Source organism: Cervus canadensis, chromosome 10 (genome assembly GCF_019320065.1).
Source record: "Cervus canadensis isolate Bull #8, Minnesota chromosome 10, ASM1932006v1, whole genome shotgun sequence".
NCBI classification, from domain to species: Eukaryota; Metazoa; Chordata; class Mammalia; order Artiodactyla; family Cervidae; genus Cervus; species Cervus canadensis.
In genome coordinates this window covers 47986326-48006469 of record NC_057395.1, presented here as the reverse complement: position 1 = coordinate 48006469, position 20144 = coordinate 47986326, and the positions used below count along the sequence as shown (strand labels likewise).

The 20144-nt window shown below is 53.8% G+C and overlaps 1 protein-coding gene across 4 annotated transcripts in view; it reads right to left on the bottom strand.

The window, feature by feature from the left end:
* Nucleotides 1-16274: 16274 nt before the first annotated feature.
* LARP4B (La ribonucleoprotein 4B) overlaps nt 16275-20144 on the bottom strand; it is a 77214-nt gene continuing 73344 nt past the window's right edge. For all 4 annotated transcript variants that reach the window (XM_043478903.1, XM_043478901.1, XM_043478900.1 and 1 more), the window contains one exon: nt 16275-19576. In XM_043478903.1, the coding sequence (XP_043334838.1) occupies nt 19304-19576 (273 nt within the window). In that variant the 3' untranslated portion in view covers nt 16275-19303. The remainder of the gene's footprint in view (nt 19577-20144) is intronic.

The following is a 20144-nucleotide window of genomic DNA, read 5'->3' as shown; positions in this document are numbered from 1 at the left end:
AATATATGTCACAATACGGTGGTTATTTTTTGTCATGTGAGTGATTTATATTTTCATTTTTGTGTCCACTTGTAATTTCAAATTTTCTAAAATGAGCATGTGTTATTTTTATAATTAATAAAAAATATTTTAAAGTATAAAACCAAATTTTCTACTTCTGGTTGTAAGGGAGTAACAATGTCCAGACTTGTATTTCTGTTGAAACAGCTAGAATATTAGACACAGTGTGTTAAACAAACCATCTGCAAAACAGCCAGGGCACATAAAACTGCTTTTACATGTTAAAGGCAGGACTACTGTTAAAGTGCAGGACTGAGAGCCCTAAGAGGGGGAAACCTGTGGGGACAAGCCCTAAGCAGCTGAGATTTCTGCCAGAAGGCACCAGGTATCTTGGCACAGGTGGTTTCACTGCATTGTGAAACCATGAGCTGGGAGCCAGAGAAACTGAGGCAGAGTGCTAAAGAGGAGGAAATCTTGCAGGTAAGGAGCTCAGAAATCTGCACAAGGCTTATCCTGAATCTTTAATTCCAAGTCATTTGCTCACGACCAAGGTAAAACTCCTTGGTTTGCAAAGAGCAAATCCCAGGCAAAGACGAGGTGCTGGGAGCTACAAGCAGAGCACTTCTCAGAGCTCTCACAGGGCTAGAACTGTTCACATTCCCTACAGCCAGACTATTGAGTTCATGGGCCATCAGTGATTGCCCTAGCCCTACAAAAAAGACTAACCTACACCTCTCTTAAACTAGCTTCAAAACAAGCCTTAAACGAAAAAAGCAGAAAGGAGCTTCAATAATTTTTAAAAAGAAGACAACAAAATGTACTATTTTACAATCTAAAATTCACAACTATTGACATCCAATAAAGAATTATTAGACGTGCACTAATGCAAGAAATGTGAAATAGAATCAGAAGAAAAATCAGTCAGTAGAAACAGATGTAGAAATGACAGAGACAATGGAATTATCACACAGAAGCATAAAAGTTATTGAATATGTTCAGTATGCTCAAGAATGTATGAAACACATGAACCTAATGAAGAGGAAAATGGAAGATTGAAAAGATATAAAAAGAACCATATGGAAATTCTAGAGATCAAAAATACAACAACTAAAATAAAAATTTTAAGTGGTATTAACACCTGATTAGAACAGAAGAAAAAAAGTCAATGAGCTTGAAGATGTAGAAAATAAAACTATCTTAAAACAAAGCACAGAGAAAACACTGAAAAACAGTGAGTAGAAGCCTTCTGCACCAAGGGCAACATCCAGGGGTCTAATGTGTGTAGGTGGGAGCCCATGAAAAGGTGGGGTCACAGAAAATGTTTAATAGTGCAATTTTCCAAATTTGATAGAATACATAAACCTACAGATTCAAGAAACTCAATGAATTCCCAAGGAGAATAAACACAAAGAAAACCATGAGACACATCACAATGAAAATACTTCAACCAGTAATACGAAACGAAATCTTAGAAAGAAGCTCCTTTAGCTCCAATGGCATCAAGAGTAGAGCTCTGAAATGCTTCTGATTCTTGGATCAGCGCTGGGGAGCTTGAGACGACACCTGGAGAGCTTTCTCTCCATGTGTCTGCACTAACTAGCATGCAGCTGTGAGAAGAGGCTTTCTCTCATGCACGCGTGAGTGTGTGCTTTGGGCGCATCTCCATCAGACACACAAGCCAGGACTCTTACAACATCCTCAGCCAGGGTGAGGACACAGGCCTCTCATCCAAAGGGCTGGGGGAAGTGCTGTGAGAGCTACACTCAAAGCCTTTCCTTTCTTCCAAGTTTGTTCTCTCAACTTATGATATTTTTTTTACTTGCTATTCATTATTTCTAAGAAAATCTAAGAATTTCAATTATTAGCATGAATTTTACCATTCATCTTTATACATGCAATGTGGTTTTAAATGCAAACAGCAGAGCATTTAACCTGTATTCAGAATCACTGAAAGGACACAACTCTGTCTGTTGGCTTCAATCCACCAGCAGAGACAAAATAGGCAGACAGGGGAGGGCTGGAAGGAGAAGAGGGGCCCTGCCCATGGCAGACAGTGACCCCACGGGTCAGCATGACACAGCTCTGGCCAGGCCCAGTCATATGCAGGGTGGGCTGGGGAGGATGCAGGAAGGGGGCAGAGGGGCAGGTGGCTCCAGGTGCCATACACACAGAAACAGGTCAGAAGACACTGTTACTGAGAAGGGGGAGACACAGCCCAGACCCGGGCAGCCAGTGTCCATCAGCCGGCCTTACACAGACAGCTCCTCCTGGTGGCTCACCTGGGGCGAGCGGCTCAACAGGGGCAACCGCCCAGCCACAAAGGTTGTGCTCTTGACCCTTCCACTAACACCAGGCCTCACCCAGAGCCCTTTTGGAATCTCCAGGGGCCGGTCAGCTTAGCCAGGTGGGGCTCATGGGCCTGGATGAGAACTCAGGGAGCGGCCCCAGTGGACAGAGTTCCAGGACATGGCCTGTCCAGCCCCTCCTCTGCCTGGTGTTGGACTAAAGGAGCCTTCATCATGATTTACGAGAAGATGCAGGTGCCGAGAGAGCTTCTATCCTTTGCAGCTCTGGCCCGAGTCCCGTCCAAGTTCCCTCCCCTCCCTGGTGAGCCCCATATGTGTCCTGTGCTTCATGCATTTCTCCTCTGCCTCCTTCCTAAAAAGGATTTGAGGCAGCTGCTTGCCCTGGGTTTCTGGAACCACCCCAGAAGCTCTTTTCACTAGAAGTTTAACTGGTATTCACTCTTAATTTCTTGCAAAAAGGAAATTACTTTCTGTACAATGCAGATACTGGTAAAATCTGTGATTTCTTTGTTAGCTTTACAAACTACAGGTAACACTGAGATAGATGCTGGTGAAATCAACCTGGTGGCTCAGAGAGGACATCCCACATCTAACACTTTTCCTATTTTTACACCCAGAAATTCATTTTGGCTTTGCTTCCTCTCTTTTCATCTTCATAGATTTCACATTGTACCAGCGCCTGTCTGTATGTACAATGAGGTAACAGACAAACTCTGAAACTCTGACCCGAGCAATCCCAGCATGGCTGCCCCTCCCAGTGCTTCCTGGAGAGTCTGAGGGCCAAGTCCTCTCGGGGACCACTCAGCCGCAAAGCTCACAGAACCATCAAATAAACAGAGTCTTCTTCCCTGCCTTGCTGTCACCCTAGTTGAGTCAGCTCAGCCAAGGCCATTTCACACCCCTCTGTGAGAGGCAGAGCGAATCGCAGCCTGCCAGCCTTCCTGGGGCCCCACAATACTGGCTGTTTGGGAAATAAACACAGGAGGGGGTAGAGGAATGTTGTCTGGTGGTCTCTAAAGCCCCATGGCTTCATGGGAGATAGAGAGGAAAGTGTGCTTGTTCAGAAGCATGTTTACGACACAAGGGATGAACAGGCAGATTACAGGTCCTGAGGAGCAGGTACTGACCTGGGGCCCACATCACGTGGCCCAGTGACCTTCAGATGTGGACAATGGCATCGTTGGTGAGGTGATGGGGGAAATTTTGGGTGAAATGGGAACTTTGGTGGCATGATATGGAGATTGGCAAAACAATACACTGCATTTTCTTCGTAATTATGTAGTCATGACAAGAAAAATATTGACTTTGCATAAAACTTCCAAATGAATCTTTGCAGAAATCCTTTCTAAAGCTTGCTTTAGAAAACAACCTCTGTACATTAGGATTTAGCCCCCAAAACAGTCACACATAATTTCTTACCAAGACTTTCTAAGAATGCACTCTTCCAAGTTGTGACACTTGCTTGCAGTGAGAAACACAAGAAGAGTTTACAGCCACTTCTGCAACCACCTTAAAGTCAAAAGCTGAAACTTCATCTAAGACTGTAGCACCTCCCCTCCTTTCCCTGTGACATGGGCATTTCTTTTTTAAAATATAACGTTACTATGGTAAGAACGCATCACATGCGATCTCCTCTTAAGATTTTATGGGCCAACCCTGTGCAGTAGGAGAAAAGGTGGAGAAAGGGGCTGCCCCAGGACTCAGGCTGCCTGTCCCCATGGGACACTAGTCTGCTGGTAGCTCCCTGGGCCCTCGGCCACGCGGGCCTGCTCTGCCCAGGTGCAGAGACCAGTAGCCCGTAGACAGGAGGACCCACAAAGCCCACTCAGTTACCTGCCAGCTACAGAGCTATGACCCCCAAACCCCACTCCTCAGGGCAGGTGAAGCCGAGAGAGGCACCAGCTCTAGGCTCTGGTGCTCCCACTAGGTGCCTGTCCCCATGCACACGGGCAGGGAAGGACAAGCTGGGGCGGGGCACAGACAGAGTCCCAGGGACTCGGCCCTCCCTGTGGGAGAGAGGAGAGGAGAGGGCGGGGGTGACAGACTGGGCCCTATGCTTGGGGGACATCAGGTCTGAAGAGAGGATGGAAAGACAAGTGAGACAGCTCACACAGACTTGAAAGATAGACAACACAAACTGTCTCAGTAATTTTTATATGATTCCATGTTTAAACAATATAATGGATATGATGTTTAAACTATTAATTTTATCTGGTTCTTTTTACTAAGTGTGGCCATTAGGGAAATTGACATGACCTGAGGGCGCGCGTCCTGCCCTGTTGTACAAGTCAGGCTAGGTGAAAGGACAGGGACGATCAGCCAGCTGCCTGTTGATTAAAGGCTGCCATCGCCTCGGTGGCCCTGGGCCCCTTGCCAGGCGCTCAGGTGACTGTGTCAGAGCCAAGTGACAGGAGAACACCCCCTGGGACCTGTTAGAGCGGAACTGGAGGCGGGGTAAGCCTGCTCGAGTGACACAATCTCTGAAAAGATCCTGAACCTGGAGAGATTCAGTTTCAAGAGATACAGGCAAGTCTCGGCTCAGAGCCAGCCCCAGACAGCACAGGTGTGTCGGTGCTGGAGACGTGGCTCCTAGTGACTGGCAAGAACCTGGGGGTCTTATTGTGCAGGGGTGGGGGTCGTTTGGACCAGAATCTGGTCACCTTAGCAGTAGCTGAAAAGTATTTGCTGTTTGTTCACTCATTCGACCACCAGCTCCTGGGCCTCCGTCTGCCACATGGGAAGGACACAGCATGTGGGAGGGGTCGGGAGAGCGGAGCTGGGGCCACAGGGAGGGACACAGAGACATGGGGGACCTGGGGTGGCGTCTTAAGTGCAACCACCTGGGGCCTGGGCTGTCCTGGGTACCAGGTGTCAGGAACCTTCTAGAAGATGCTGAGAACTTTAGGTTTGGTCTGAGTGAGGCAGTGGATTCACACTCTCCAGGGGCCAACCGGTTTGAAGTGGGATGTGGAGAAGGGGCTGGATTCAGGCAAAGCCTCAGGAGACCAGCCACTGGTTAGAGCATCACCCCAGGGCATTCTCTGCAGAACTAGTAACAAGAAACCATCTTCAAGGGCAGCAGGCAGCCGAGAAGGGAGCTCCTGGGGAGGGGATGCCCTTGCTCTAAGGAGCTGCTCGGTGGTGGGCTGAGGAGGTGGGTGTCAGGCTGGCCCAGGACCACCTTCCTGATCCCGAGTCAGTGTTTCTGAGAAGAGGGAGTTGGATAGAGGCTAAGAGCAAATTCCCCCAGGCAGCGCTGAGAGGCCTGCATGTCTCTGTCACCGGGGAGGGGGGTGGGGGGTCAGAAGGGGAGCCAGCCCCAACTCCACCAGCCTGCATCAAGCTTCGGTGCTGGCCCTTCCTGGGAGACCGGGCCAAACTGCAGATTCTTATTCCGGGTCGGGGAAGCGGGGGCGCTGAGAGCACTTGCCCCCGGGGCGGTGCCCGCGCTGCAGAGTGGGGTATTTTCCACCTCAGGAGACTCTGTCTACCCCCTCGAATTCCGGCTCTCACAGGTATGAAGTGGCCTTTCCGGATGTCCGCCTGGGGCCCAAGTATGAACCCACGCCGCTGCATGGGAGGATAACCGGATTGGGCCAGTGACGGCGGAGGATTTCGAGGCCAGACTCGAGGGCGCCTTCTTGTGAGGCTGCCCCAGGCCACCAACCCTGACGCACAGGCAGGAAGGATGCCAGCGCCAGGAAAGGCCGCGGAGACAAATGCAGCGCGCACGTGCGGCAGTCCGTAGAACCGATTCAGCCTGTGGCAGTGGCTTGCCCCGAGTGGCCGTCGCCTCCACCCCGGGCCAGCCCCAGGCCCTGCGGGCAGCCCGCTCTAAGAGGGCGGCCCCTACTCCCCCGACGTCCACACCAGAGGCTGTCGTCAGCTACGCCCTCACCCCTACCAGCAGGCGGCCACGGGAGGGCCTCCAGAGCCGCGGGGGTCTCACCACGCGTCTGCCTCCCACAGGCCCCACCGTCCCCTCATGGGGCCTCACACGGCGCAAATGGGAGACGCCATGCCCCACCTGCCGCCATTAAGCGAGGGAGCTCTAGCGGCCTGGAGGCACCTCTCGCGAGTTTAGATCAGTGGGCGGTGTTTCAACCTCCTCCCACACGTCTCTGCTCCCACCTGCATCCCAGGCCGCGACCTGGGGCTTGGTGGGCCCCAGTGGCTCGGGCCTTGGGCGGGCCACAGCGAGGCCCCTGTGCGGTCGGGGATGGGGGTGTCCAGGGGCTGCGAGGGAGGCGGACAGTTCAGAGCCCCGGGAGTGGGGCGACACTGTAGGATGCTCGTGGCGCCACGCTGACCCTGACCGGGGGCCCAGCAAGAGACCCAGAGCCCCGGTGGGGCGGGGGGGGGGGGGCACCCCAGGAGCGTCCCTGCCTCGTTGCTGAGAGGGAGCCGCTCTGCCGCTTTTCGGACCCAGGCCAGGTGCCCGGGCTCCAATCGGCCTGCCGGCCTCGCGTAGGGACGCCTCCGGCCTGTAGTCAGCGTTCCGCCCCCAACCTCACTCCCAGGCCGCAGGCTCCTGGCCTGAAGCCGGAAAGGGCTGCCCGGCTCACCGAGGGAAAAGTGCAGAGTCCGCAGAGCCCTGCCCAGGGCCAGGCTGACCGCAGCCCCGCGGAGACGCCTCGCGCTCCTGGATTATTGATCAGTCAGGTGCAGACCCTGGGCCAAGCCATCAGCAGCTGCTCTTCAGGACCTGGCAGGCGGCCAGGGAAGCACTCAGGCCACAGCCGCGGCTTCACAAAAGGCTGGACGCCGGGAACACTTTCTCGTGGAGGGTGGCGCCCCACGGAGCCACCCCCTACCCTCATCCCGCATAGGCGGGCAGACCTGTGGCCCCCACGGTCCCTTCTCCTCCTACAGTGATGGGCCCTTGGCATTTGCCAAGCGTCTTGAAAGACTTGTCAGCCCAGCCCTCTGCTGGCCTCACCGTGAGAAGGCAGTTGTTGAGGAGGCTGAACGGCACAGCCTGGACACCTTATGGCCACCTGGGTCCTGCCTGCCGTCAGGTACTCCCTCTGATCACCCAAGACCCAGCCCCACTCTCCAAGGCAGTGGGAGGGTCTCCTGTGTGGAGGTGGGGGACAGGTCCCAGATCTCTTCTTCCAGGGGCCCCAGGCATGCCCACAACTGTCCGGCGACTGGACTAGGCTCCAGGCTCTGCTGCCCCTCCCTGTCTCCCGGACTGGCTCTTCTGTGACCACCTCCCAGATAAACTCTGTGCTGGAAACACCGGCTTCAGCTCTTCACTGGGGAACCCTGGCCAAGTCAGGTGCACATGGGCTCCTGAGAGAAGCAGGTTATTTCAAGGCCCTCTGGCTCCCAGCTCCGCAGGGCTGGGCAGCGGGGGGCAGAGGGGTCCACACAGGCGGAGGCCTGGGGTTGAAGAGTCTTCACCTTAACTAGACTTTCCCAGGAAGTTGTGAATCTGTGGTCTGAACGCCGAGGGGAGAAAAGATAAGAAAGCAAATGAGAGGAACTGGAAACCAGAACCTGAACACCTGTTCTGGGCCCAAGGTCTGCCCTGACCGTTGGTTGAGGGGGGCACCCTGCCTCTGCATCCATCCCCCGACACACCACGGCTCCACTGACAGAGCACAGCCCACTGTCACACCCGCTGGGGGCAGGTCCCCACCTACCTGGGAGAAGTGAACGGAACCCAACCCTCCTGGGGCAGGGACACGCGGTCCCACACTTGGGTCTGCAGTGAGGTCTCCCCTGCCCTCAGGGGGGTGGGGACTAGCCCAGACTTGGCATCGGACTCCTGAGTTAGGTCAAAGGACCTTCCCAATCCTTGTGCAGAGAGGGTGAGTCATTCCCTCCTCCTCGGCAAATGCCTCCTAGCCACTGAGTCAGGCCTCGGAAGTGCCATTTTTAGAGCCTCACTGAGGGTTCAGTGCCAGTGAATCAGAATTTCCACTATTGAAATAGAATCTGCAGAAGCACTATTTCCCAGCAGGCAGAGCAGGAAGGGAAGAAGCCCACAGGATGAATGAGGCCTCCCACACAGGCCCTGGGACCCAGCCTCTGCTGAGGGTTCAGTCCCTGCTAGACCGTATGAAAAGGGTTCACACAGGGATGGGCCCCAGGACTGCAGAGCCTGGTGTGAGCCCTGTCTGTGTGCACACAGGTGGGCAGTTAGCTACTCACGCAAGCTCCAAGGTCTTCTGGGTAAGGCTGGACGAGAACCTGGACCTAGGCCCGGCCGCCCTGGTCAGCTGGCTGGAGGGGACACAGCCTGTCTGCATCTCGTACCCCACTCATACAAATCAAAGAGCTGCCTGGACTGAATCCACAGCGTGAGGCCGACCAGAGTCTGGCGGGGCAGGGCATGTGGTGGTACCGACTGGGATCCCTGTGGGGCAGGCGGAGGCCTGAGGTGCTGGCGGGAGGTGGGTCCCCACCACACCAGGAGCAGGACTGCAAGCCTAGGGAGGGAGCCCCATCTCCCGGCTGCGGGGATGGTGTGGGTCTCTGGACTGGGTAGCCTCAGGGCTTACCGAGGACCAGGAGCCTCTGCACCTCCAGGTAGGGGCGTCTTATGATGTAAGGCTTGGGGGTGCCACCAGGCCTCCCGTGGGCTGGACCCAGTCCAGACCCCGGGCCGGCACAGGCCGAGGGCTCTGTCATCACCTCCCCAGGGAACTGGTCTGTGTGGGAGGTGGGTTGAGGCTGACAGGACGCAGGCAGGAAGGGTGGAAAGGCCTGGGGCTGGGTGGTCCTGGATGGACAGGTGGTCCTTGTGAGGTGCAGCTCCCTGTTCTGAGGTGAGAGAGGGGGCTTTGCTGTCCCCCAAGCAGGGCAAGGATAAACTGAAGTCCTTGGTCCTGGTCTCAGCATTTTCATGCAGTTGCCTTTGATCCTCTTCAAAGACCCTGCTCAGTCCGGGCATCTCTTTGAGTTGTGTGAGTGCAGTATGAGGGGACGGACAGGTCAGTTCATTTGTCAGGTAAGTAAGCTGGGGCTCAGAGAGGTTAGGTGACATGCCCGAGGTCACCCAGCTATTAAGTGATGGAGGAGAACTTGGACCCCCGACACAACTCCTCAACCTCACTGGACTGCTGGCAGGGTGCCATGCCCCAGAGTCAACGCCGTCCGGGGTTTCTCCCCTGGGGTGATGGTGGGAGGGTGTATGTGAAGCTGCGCTGCCCCTGCCTCAGCAGAGAGAAACTGCTTAAGGACGACTCAGCCACAGCTGCGAGCCCTCTGTGCCTTGGGCTGTCAGGTGGGGAGCTCCCCAACCAGCTCACTGGAGGAATCATTAGAATGTGCAGTGGACATGGGTTTCTCAGGCTTCAACTCCTGTTCTACCTCATGCACCTGTGCACACTTATGCACACACACAGCTGTACCTACAAAGAAAACCATCTCTGCCCATAACCTGCCCAGCACCTACACACACTTGCTCTTTACTTCCTCCTCGGGTACTTCTTTGTAAGCTGGCCCTGCTCCAACCATCGACCATTGAAAGCCAAGGTAGTTACATTGGCTGGTGAGGCCTCTCCCTGCCACTGCCCGTCACAACCCTGCTCTGGGGTGGGCCACATCTGGCTGTGGGGTGGGGGGGTGGGCACCTCCGTCAGCTGCCAGCCCTGTGGCTTTACAGTCTCAGGGTCAGCAAAACCAGCACTGCCCAGGGGTGGCCACTGGCCCTGAGCTGCTGGCTCTTGAGAAAAGGGGGAGCCGCATGGTCCTGAAACACAATCACCCACCAAGGTACATGTGAGCGTGAGTGGATAATGTCTGATACTCATTAACTGTTGAACTGGTTGTGTTTGGGGCATACTCAGTAAACACTAAGGAGATCAAACCAGTCCATCCGAAAGGAAATCAGTCCTGAATATTCATTGGAACGACTGATGCTGAAGGGGAAGCTCCAATACTTTGGACACCTGATTTCAAAGAACTGACTCAATGGAAAAGACCCTGATGCTGGGAAAGACTGAATGAAGGAGGAGAAGGGGACGACAGAGGATGAGATGGATGGCATCACCGACTTGATAGACTTGAGTTTTAGCAAGCTCCAGAAGTTGGTGAAGGACAGGGAAGCCTGGCGTGCTGCAGTCCACAGGGTGGCAAAGAGTCTGACACAACTGAGCGACTGAACTGAACTGATAAATAAAATTCATTCAAATCAACGTAGCCTGGCTACTAGGCAGTTTAAAGTCACACCAACGCCTCACATTCCTGCTGGATGGTGTGGCCCAGGCTTTGGGGGAAGATCTGCTTCTCTGCAGCAGAGACGATTCTCCCCTGTGGCGTTGACCCCAGGACTTGCTTCAACCTCTTTGGGTGAGTCTGTGCAGGAAGCCGTCGCGGGGATGGGGCAGCCTTATGCCATCCGGCCTCCCTGCCCCTGCCCAGGTCCACAGTGTGGGCGTCAGTCACGCCTGGTCATCCTGCCCCTGCTTCTCAGACGAGAATCAGAGCTGATGCTTGGGGCTCAAAGGAACCTTAGCAGCGCCAGGAAGCTGGTGCTGGACTGTGGGCCCAAGCTTATTGTGCAGAAAGGGGGAGGCTGCGCTGCCGCGCTCCTATCCCGAAAGCCAGTCCACGCCCTCCGGCATTGTCAGCAGAGCCTCGCGCACAGGTGCCTCCAGCAGGAACTCGGCGAGAAGGGAAGGACTTGAGTCCCCGCCCACCCCGAGTCCCGCCCCCGAGTCCCCTGGAGCCCAGCGCTGCGGAGAGAAGAGCTCGGCCAGGGGGCGCCGGGAGCGACTTCCCGCAGCGAGGAGGGCCGGCCCCTCCCGCCCGCCGCACGTGACCTATGACCCCCATCTCCTCCCCGGAGCTTCCGAGCGGCCGCCGCGCTTCGCTTTGTCCGCACCCCCGCACTCTCGCTGCCGGCTCCCCTCGCCGCGCTGGGTGCCCGGCCACGCGGCTCCCTGCCTCCCGGGATCCGTGCCTGTGGCTTGTGGACCGGGCGGGGTTCTTCCCGGAGCCGGAGAAGCAGAGAGGAAGCGCCCGCGGCTTTGTTCTAGTCTCACTGAGGATGTCTCCGCGCTCAGCTGATGAGCTTTCACGAGAGCCAGAGGAACCGACCAGACACTGGAGGGTTCATCGCCCGTTAACCGGGCGACGTTCTCGGGCTTGGGCGCGGCTGCTCTCGGGGAGCGTCCAGGAAGCGCGCCTGCCGCGGGCGCACGGCGGGGGTGAGGCCGGATGGAAGGCGCAGGCTCCTTGTCCGACAGCCGCGCGCTGCCCGCCCGCTCCCGCTCCCTCCCGGGCTCTCCCAGCCCGGCGAGCACCCACGCCCACTCGGCCCCCGGAGGGAGCGAGGGCGTGTCCCCGCACCGCTTCTGAGTCCGTCACTCCGGGAGGCGGGGGGCTCCCTCCGGGAGGCGGGCGGGGGGGTCGGTCCCTCCGGGAGGCGGGGTGGGGGGGGGGGTCCCCTCCGGGAGGAGGGGATGGGATCCCGCCGTGACCGAGCCTCTGCAGGAAGCCGGCGAGTGTTGCCATGACGACGTCGTGACCAGCCCGCGGACCCGGCCCCTCGCGCCCTCGTTCACACTGGTCGCCCTCAAGAGCAGCTGAGCTCACGTGTCTGATCTCTGACCTCTGAGGCTGCGTCCACACAGGAGCCAAGGAGGACTGGGAGAATCAGGATCCAGCTTAGACAGCCCCTCGGGTACACGTCACCCAGCCCCCTCATGCCGGTCCAAGGGGATGGGAGCGTGGCGGCGTCTCCGGGGAGGTGGCAGGTAGCGGGGAGGCAGGCCCCCCCCTCTCCCCGCCGCCAGGGACAGAGTGGAAGTAGGATGAAGAGACCGAGGTCAGGGTTTTCCCCACAGAGTAGGGGCAGAACGCTGTTGTCCCCTTTCAGGAGTCAGCAGACACTGGGGACTGCCTTGACAGCAGACAGGCATTGGTTGCTGACCTGGGAAGAGAGTTAATGTCCAAGAAGGAGACCCCATGGAGCCAGTGATGGAAGGACAAGCTCCTGGGGGCATCATCGTGTGGGTGAGGCCAGAGGAACACAGGGCAGCACCTAAGAGATTGAATTCAAAGCACTGATTAAAATGCTTCAATGTGAAAACTTAGTCCTCAAGGTCTTCCCATTAAAAAGGGAGATAGAACATAACTCCTTCTCACAGAAATCATGCAGGGTGCCAAGAACCTAGGAAGGGTGTTTCCTCCTTGCCCTCCAAACCCCTCCCCAAGGCCATCACAGTCTCCAGACCTCTCAAGGTTACTGAAGGAACCAGTGATCTTGCCGGGGGCACGAGGTTCCCATTTGCCCACGCCCTCCACCAGCACCTTCCATCCTCCCCGGTGACTGGACCAGGACTGGCACCGTTTTCAGGCGGGGGAGACAGCGGAACCACCAGGAAGCAGCCCAGCCGGCATGGAAATAAACGTGTGTTGTCCAGGCCTTTGTATGTGGTGTTTGCTGCAGCAGCAATACTTTGATGCCATGAAATGGGTGCCAAGTAACAAACACTTCCACATGAGGTGAGGGTGGGCTGAAGGCTCAGGGAGTCCATTAGAAGCCCGGATGGCCAGAGGGACCACTGGACACAACAGCCTCCTGGGTTCGGCCACACGTCCAGCTTTCCCCTTGTCCTCCTCACACAGGATAAGCCCCGTCTCTATGGAGGCTAATCTAGTTGGATGATGGTGGCCTTACCGCCTCCCCCGACCCCTCAAGTCAACTTATGGATGGTCTTTGAAATCTTAACTAACTTAGCAGGAAGCAGACAGACTCAGCCTGGCCAGGCGGGACCGCAGGTGTGGGTGCCACCCTGGGTGTTGGAGCAGTGGCTCCGGGGATGGGGCAGGTGGGCAGGGTGGTGGCCCTGTGAGGGGGCTGGTGTGTCCTCCAGCTCGGGCTGTCTCCCAGTGTCAGGCGCCTTGGCTCTTCCCATGTGTGGCTCCACTTCCTCCGTCTTCACTTCCCAGGACCCAGCCCTGGTGGTTCCTCCTGTGCCTGGATGCTGGGGACCCAGAGGCTGAGCCACGGGGTCTGGGGAGGGGGGAGAACCTAATTGCTCTTCAAGGGGTCTGGAAGTCTTCTGGGGTCACAAGCAAAGAGGCCTCCATTGGAGGAGAGAAAAATGCAGGAGTTTAGACAAAAAAGTGCAGCCCACACTTTGAGGCAAACTTCTTGTTTGGCAAGTGGAAGGGCCAGGAAGTGCCTGAGAATGACTCTCCTGCAGCACCCTCTGGAAGCCCCCAGGCCCAGTAAGCCCATAGCTGCCTCCTCTGGGGCCATCTCAGGATCTGGGTAGACTGACCCAGTCCAGGTTAGAACCCACATGTATGTTCACCCAGAGCTCAAATCACTGCAGCCCAGTCCATAGCACAGGCTCGTCCATAGGGACAAAGCTGAGGACGGAGGCTGCAGGCTTGGGCATCCTTTGTCCACATTCTGGTGAAAGAACCAGGATGCAGGCTTGGGGTCAGACACGACCCTTTTGGGGCACAGGCTCAGCACCTTGGCCATGTCCATCACGAAGCATGGTGACTCACTCCTGAGGGCAGCACAGGAGCAATGTGACATCAAAAGCAAAGGCAACAGAAACAAAAACTAACAAGTGGGACTAAGTCAAATGGAAGAACTTCTGCACAGAAAGGTAAGCCATCAATAACATGAAAAGGCAACCTACAGAAATAGGGGAAATATCTGTAAGTCATACATCCAATAGGGAGTTAATGTCCAAAATGTATACATAACTCATCAACAAAAAACCCAAATAATCCAATTTAAAATTGAGCAAAGGATCTGAATAGACGTTTTCCCAAAGGAGACACACAGATGGCCAAAGGATATGTATGAAAAGATGCTCCACATCAGTAGTCACCAGGCAGGTGTGAGCCGAACCACAGCAAGGTCTCACCCATGCCTGCTGGGATGGCACTCAAAGAGACAGCAAGCAAGTGTAAGTGAGGATATGGAGAGAAGGGAAGCCTCATACACTGTTGGTGGGAATGCAAACTGGTGCAGTCACTATGGGAAACAGAAAGCTAAAACAGAACTGCCATGTGATCCAGCAATCCCACTTCTGGGTATTTATCTGAAGAAAATGAAAACAGTAACTCGAAAAGACATCTACATTCTCATGTTCACTACAGCATCATTTACAACAGCTGATATGGGTGCAACTGAAGTGTCCATCGATGGATAAATGGATAAAGAAACTGATTAATGGATGAAGGTACTGTGAAACATTAATCATAAAAAAGAACAAAATCTTACCATTTGAGACAACATGGATGGACCTTGAGGGCACTGTACTAATTTTTCTTGTGATCTCACTTACATGTGGGACCTAAAAACAAAAGAAACCAAACCAAGTTCACAGATACAACGAGCAGACTGGTGGTGTCAGAGGCAGGGGTGAGTGGTGGGTGGAGGTAAAAGTAATTAAGACCTGGGGATGTACTGTATAGTATGGTGGCTAACTAACCATGCTGTATTTGAAAGCTGAGAGTAAATGTTTAATGTTCTAATCACAAAAAATCATAGGCACCATTTCAGAATACACGTGTATCTAATCTTTATGCTATACACCTGAAACTACTGTTGCCTGTTGATGACAACTCAGTAGTTTAAAAAACGCTTAATTCCACCTCTTAGGAAACATAAACTTCCAGGGAAACACCTGGTGTCGGCTGTGGCATCCTGTCAGCACAGGGGCTGGAGCTAGAGAGCAGCACACAGCCTTGACCCTGCTTACGGTGACACAGAGCCCACCAGCATCCTTCGCTCCCCGTCTTTACTGCTCTCTTTTCTGACCCACTTCCAGGGAGGCGTGACTTCAGGAATCTGAACTGGGTCTCCCCTGGCTGCCCAAGACCCAGGGCCTGCCCATGTCGGCAGGGAGCGGCATGGCTGCCCTGAGGGCCATCTGAGAATTCCCAGGTCCCTCTGCCCACGAGGGCCCCTCCCGGCCAGCACTGTCACCTGCCGGGTGCTGAGAGCGTTCCTTGGCCCAGGGGTTGTTCCCTGCCTGGAGGCCCACTGGTTCCTGGGTCAGCCAAGTGGGGGCCATGTGTGCGTCCTGCTGACCTGCTGGCAGGTCCCACCCAGGTGGTCAGGGAGCTTGCACTTCTTCAAGTTTCTGGAGCGGGGGGCGCTGGCCTGGGGACCCCACTTTGAGGAGGACTGAGCATTTCACGGTAGGAAGAGGATAAAGGTTAGGGGTGGGTTCATCTGTCTGGACCAGGACCCCGAGGTCAACTGGTTGGCAGACAGGTGCAGACCAAAGGGTTCTGGAGGTAGCCTCACCCACTAGCCCCACCGAGCCCATCAGACCAGGCTCCCCAGGCTGGGGTAGAGCTAGAGCTTCAGCGTGGCCCCAGGGGCTTCTGACAATGCTGAGCAGCTTGAAATCAGTCGATGCTCCTCAGGGTGCTGGAATCCTGTGTCTACAGGTCTGTGTGTTCATCCCATGTGCACATGAGCGTGTGCAGGCTCCACGGTTGTCTTAGGCTAATTCAGTGGGTCACACCTGCTGTGGACACTACCTATTGCACTGAAAAAGACCTGGTCTCCAAACAGACCTTGGGAGGCCCAGAAGCCTGAGCTATTGCAGGTGTGGGATGGCTCCAAGGGGTCAGCATGGGCATGGGCTACCGCTGAACTAAGGTCAAGTCCATCACAGTTTCTGAGGCTCACTTAGAATTTGAACATGATGGCCCCATCTCTACCCCATGTGACTTTATGTGGGCATCTCCTGAGACAAGGCCATTTAACAGAAGAGCCCGACACAGGGATACTTATTCTCGTGGTAAACCTTGGATTTAACGAACTGTGTTCTCACCAATACTTGCCTGAGCGCCCACCCTGCAGGCTGACAACTGAGCCACAGGGCACAGCACTCCCACTGCAAAGACTTACGAGACGATGGAACCTGGATTTCATTCTCACGACACATGTGGGATCAGACAAAACACTATTTTTTAAAAAGTTGCATTCTTGAAAATTATAATTTTAAAAAAGTCAAAAGAAAACCCAAACAGTGCCTAAATCTTTATTTTTCATAACCTACATTTTTTCAAATTAGACAGTTTTACACTGAATGACACAAAAGGAAACTTAAATTACCAATAGTTTACACATAAGCTTGATTCCAGTCTTAATGAAAAAAAGTGGAACAGAAACAGAAGCCCTGGCGAGGCGTCCGTGCCCCTGCCCTCCTGCAAGCTGGCGCCATGGCTGCTCCTTCAGGCCCATCGTCCGCTGCTCCTCGGACCTGGATGCAGACTCCGGCCATGCCTGCCCCGAGGCCAAGGCCCCAGTGCAGACTCCACGTGGCGCTGTGGTGGCCCTGACCATGTAGCAACATGACACATTTCTTGCCACACTAGTGACCACCAGTGGTGGTTACAGGAGGGTCTGATCAGAAACAGCACGACACGGACTCTCTGAGAGCAACGACTGTGCGAAATTCATGTGAAACAGGGCGGGGCTCTCCCCCCCATCTCTCCAAACGACACTGCACAATTGTCCGAGGAGAATGCCGTCTGTGCCGCCATCTCTGACTCTACCTGAGGGACTGCCCGCAGAGAGGTGCTACGTGGCAGGAAGCCAGACACCCCCGTGCTTTCTGTGAGTGGAAAATCTCAGGAACCTCAGAAAGGCGGGGTTGGGGGACATTACATGGCTATTTGGCATATCACCCTTGCTTAATTAAAAAGGATGCGCTAAAAATGACATCCAAGTGAAGTCTGGACTCGAGGCTGCGGGAGCAGAAGCCTCATGTGACCGACAGGTCACACCACTTGGGGGCCCGGCTGCCGTCACAGGGCCACACAGCGCGGATGGCCCTCCAGGGAGGGACCTGCCGCTACTGAAAACCAGTGTCTGGGCTCCATGGGGCTTGGACTTCAGGGCGACGTGCTGCATCGCTCCCTTCTCCGGCAGCCACATCACGGGGTCCTGGGCCTCTCCAGCTCTTCCTATAGCATGCACTGGTTTCGGTGGAACAGGTCAATCATTTCAAACTCTCTTAGTCAGCAATCTCACAACTACAATGAAGTAAATTCCCTGTTCCTTTCAGGGGCCTCGGAAACATGAGCACCGTGTGGGTGTCCAGGCCTTTGAACAAAGACGCTGCTCTCCAGGAGACGGGCCTGCTTTCCTCCGCAGGCATGTCATGCTTATTAGCCATTTGTGATTCTAAAGAGATTATTTTTCACTTTCACTTGCAGATCCTGCCAGTTTCCACTTTACAGATTATATTTTGAAAACCCTTTCACAATTAGCTGTGATTAGTACATACTTAACATACTTTTAAGAAGAGCATGAAAACATTCAAAGGTTTTAATCAGACTTCCATCTCCCTTTCGCAGCAGCAAAGAGGCAGAAATCAGTTCAACACACCAGTACAAGAGAAAAAGAAAAAAACTTCAACAAATTAAAATAATATTCAAACCACAACATTGAGTTTATCTACATCCAGGTCAATAGTAACATTTATAATATATCAATTTTTATCAGATTTTTCTCTTTAGGGTACCTTTTTAATATGTTCTGATTATTTACAACTGTACAAGCAAAGCACACACTCCCAAGTGCACATATTTAATACAGTATCGACTATTTGCATTTACAGGATTTTTCAACAATCTGAAAAAAGATCAACTGTGTAAGATCTTCCAGGTAAATTACAAACACGACTGCTAGTCCTTCCTACAGTGCTCACCCAGTGACACCGTGACAGCAGACCCCACTCATGCCAACCCAGGCCCATCTCAGAACTCTTAAACTGTCCTATACAAAAGTTAAGGCAAAGTCATTTTCAAGTTTAAATAAAATTCAAGTCTTTAAATATTGGATGGAAATAATCTCTTAAAAAAAAAAACCCTCAGTCTTATTAAATAACATTTTGTGGAATAAACTGTATGGTTACATTTAGCAGGAAATATTCTTATTTTAATGTCTGCTGCTTAGAATACTTAAAGAAAAAATTTAGGCATTTTAAAACAAAATAATTTATGTTAAACTTTATTATCAACTGCTAGCTTTAGTGCATGCGTGTTCTTGGAGAGCAGCACTTGGAGAAGGGATCACTGACCCTGTCTTGGAGGTAAGGAGAGTGGGCTGGGACCCTCCGCCACCAGAGGGCACCACGACCACCTCCCCCACGATCCCGGCCCGGGAGGACCTGGGGGGTGGGGGTGGCTGGGAGGACCTGGGAGGCCTGGGGAGCGGGGTGGGGCCGGGAGGGCCAACTGTGAGCCAGGCTCCGTGCCCTCCCCACCCACTCGCGGGAGCAAAATGTCAGGGTACAATTTCATGGTAACATGTCAGTGGGCTAACAAAATTTATATTTCATTTGAATTCTATTCACAATGTGCTTTGAGTTTATCTTACATAACAGCCACTTGAGACTAGAGTGAGGAGCTGGTTACTTGCTGGCAGGACAAGAGGGCTCTCGGGGCTGTGCAGGCTTACTTCGCCCAGTGGACCAAAACTGGACTCTGCTTAGAAAATGCTAGAACCACCTGTTAGGCTTCCGAGTGAAGGGCAGCTCCCAGGCTGGCGAGCCCCGCCCGCTCCCCCAGGCTGTGCTCGCAGCATCACCTCCGTCCTCCTCCCTCGGTCCTCAGCTTCACCCGGCGGCCTGGACATCTCAGAGATACGCACTTGCTAACCAGTTATTTTAAAAAATGAAGTAGCATAGTTCCACTTAATTTAGAAAAACTCACTATATATATAGCTTGCATTCATAGCCACATGGAGGCTTAATAAAAAATATCAATTTGTTAGGATAAATGCATTTTCTATCCTGAAAAAAATCAGACTTATGCATCACCTCCAGTTAAGCACCAACCTAAAATAAGGTTTATATTAATTAAATCCTGAAAAATAGATTTTTTTCAAGAGGGGGGAAATCCGACTCATAGAAGAAAAATAACTTGCAGGCACCTTGTGGGCCTCGTCTACACTGCAAGCTCCTAGCCAGCGGCTCACTCACGTCCGAGCGGGACAGTGCCTAGTTGTGGCGACCTCAGCTCCTTGCAGCCCTCCCAGACCTCGGTGCTCACTGAGGGGGCCTGGGTGGGGGGCTCTGTTCTCTGTGCGGACGCCGCCCCAAGCCCGGGGGTGACGGCCGGCGGCCCAGCGGCCTCCTCTGGTCTTTGGGTGGTCCTGGGCTGGACTTGGGGGCGGGGGGCTCTCTCTCCGTGACCTTCCTCTCTTCCTTCCCACAGCCGACCGGGTTTGGCTTCTGTTCTTTCTGGGGTTGCAACGGGGAAGACGGTGGCTCTCTACTTGTCCTCTGACAAATCTCTGCGTAGCTGGGTTTTCGCAATTCCTGGGAAACGGACAACTCTGGGATTAGTGTGATGACATGTGAGAATCAGGCTCACAGAGGCAGAGGTACAAGTTTCCAGCTGTAACCACATTCAGAAGTATCTTAAATGAAGAGTTCCTGCATTTTAACAACTGAGTTTCCCCTGGAGCACAACTTTCCCTCCAAGACACTCTACAAATACTTTGTAAAAATGGATAAAAGGATAAAAGGCACAGAGAAGAAGAGTGCCAACTGAATTCCTTCCAGCCTCTGGCCTGTGGGCACTTCCGAGGCACAGACAAGCCCAAAGAGGCGGCAGACACTAGGCAGCTGCAAGAACGAGAGCAGCCGCTGCTTTTGCCGGCCACTTGGCCTCCGGGACTGGGGAAGAGGATGGCCGGCCGTGTAGGGGCCTGGAGGTGTGATGCAGGAAAGTCAGAGGTAACAACTTAAAAAAGGGGAAGGGGGTTTCCAGGTAAGTGGAAGCATGAAGACTAAATGACAGAAGAGGACATTTAAAGTCTGTCATCTCCATCAACCAATTGTAACTTAAAAATAAAAGGAAGAGCAGTGGGGTGCGAGACGGGGA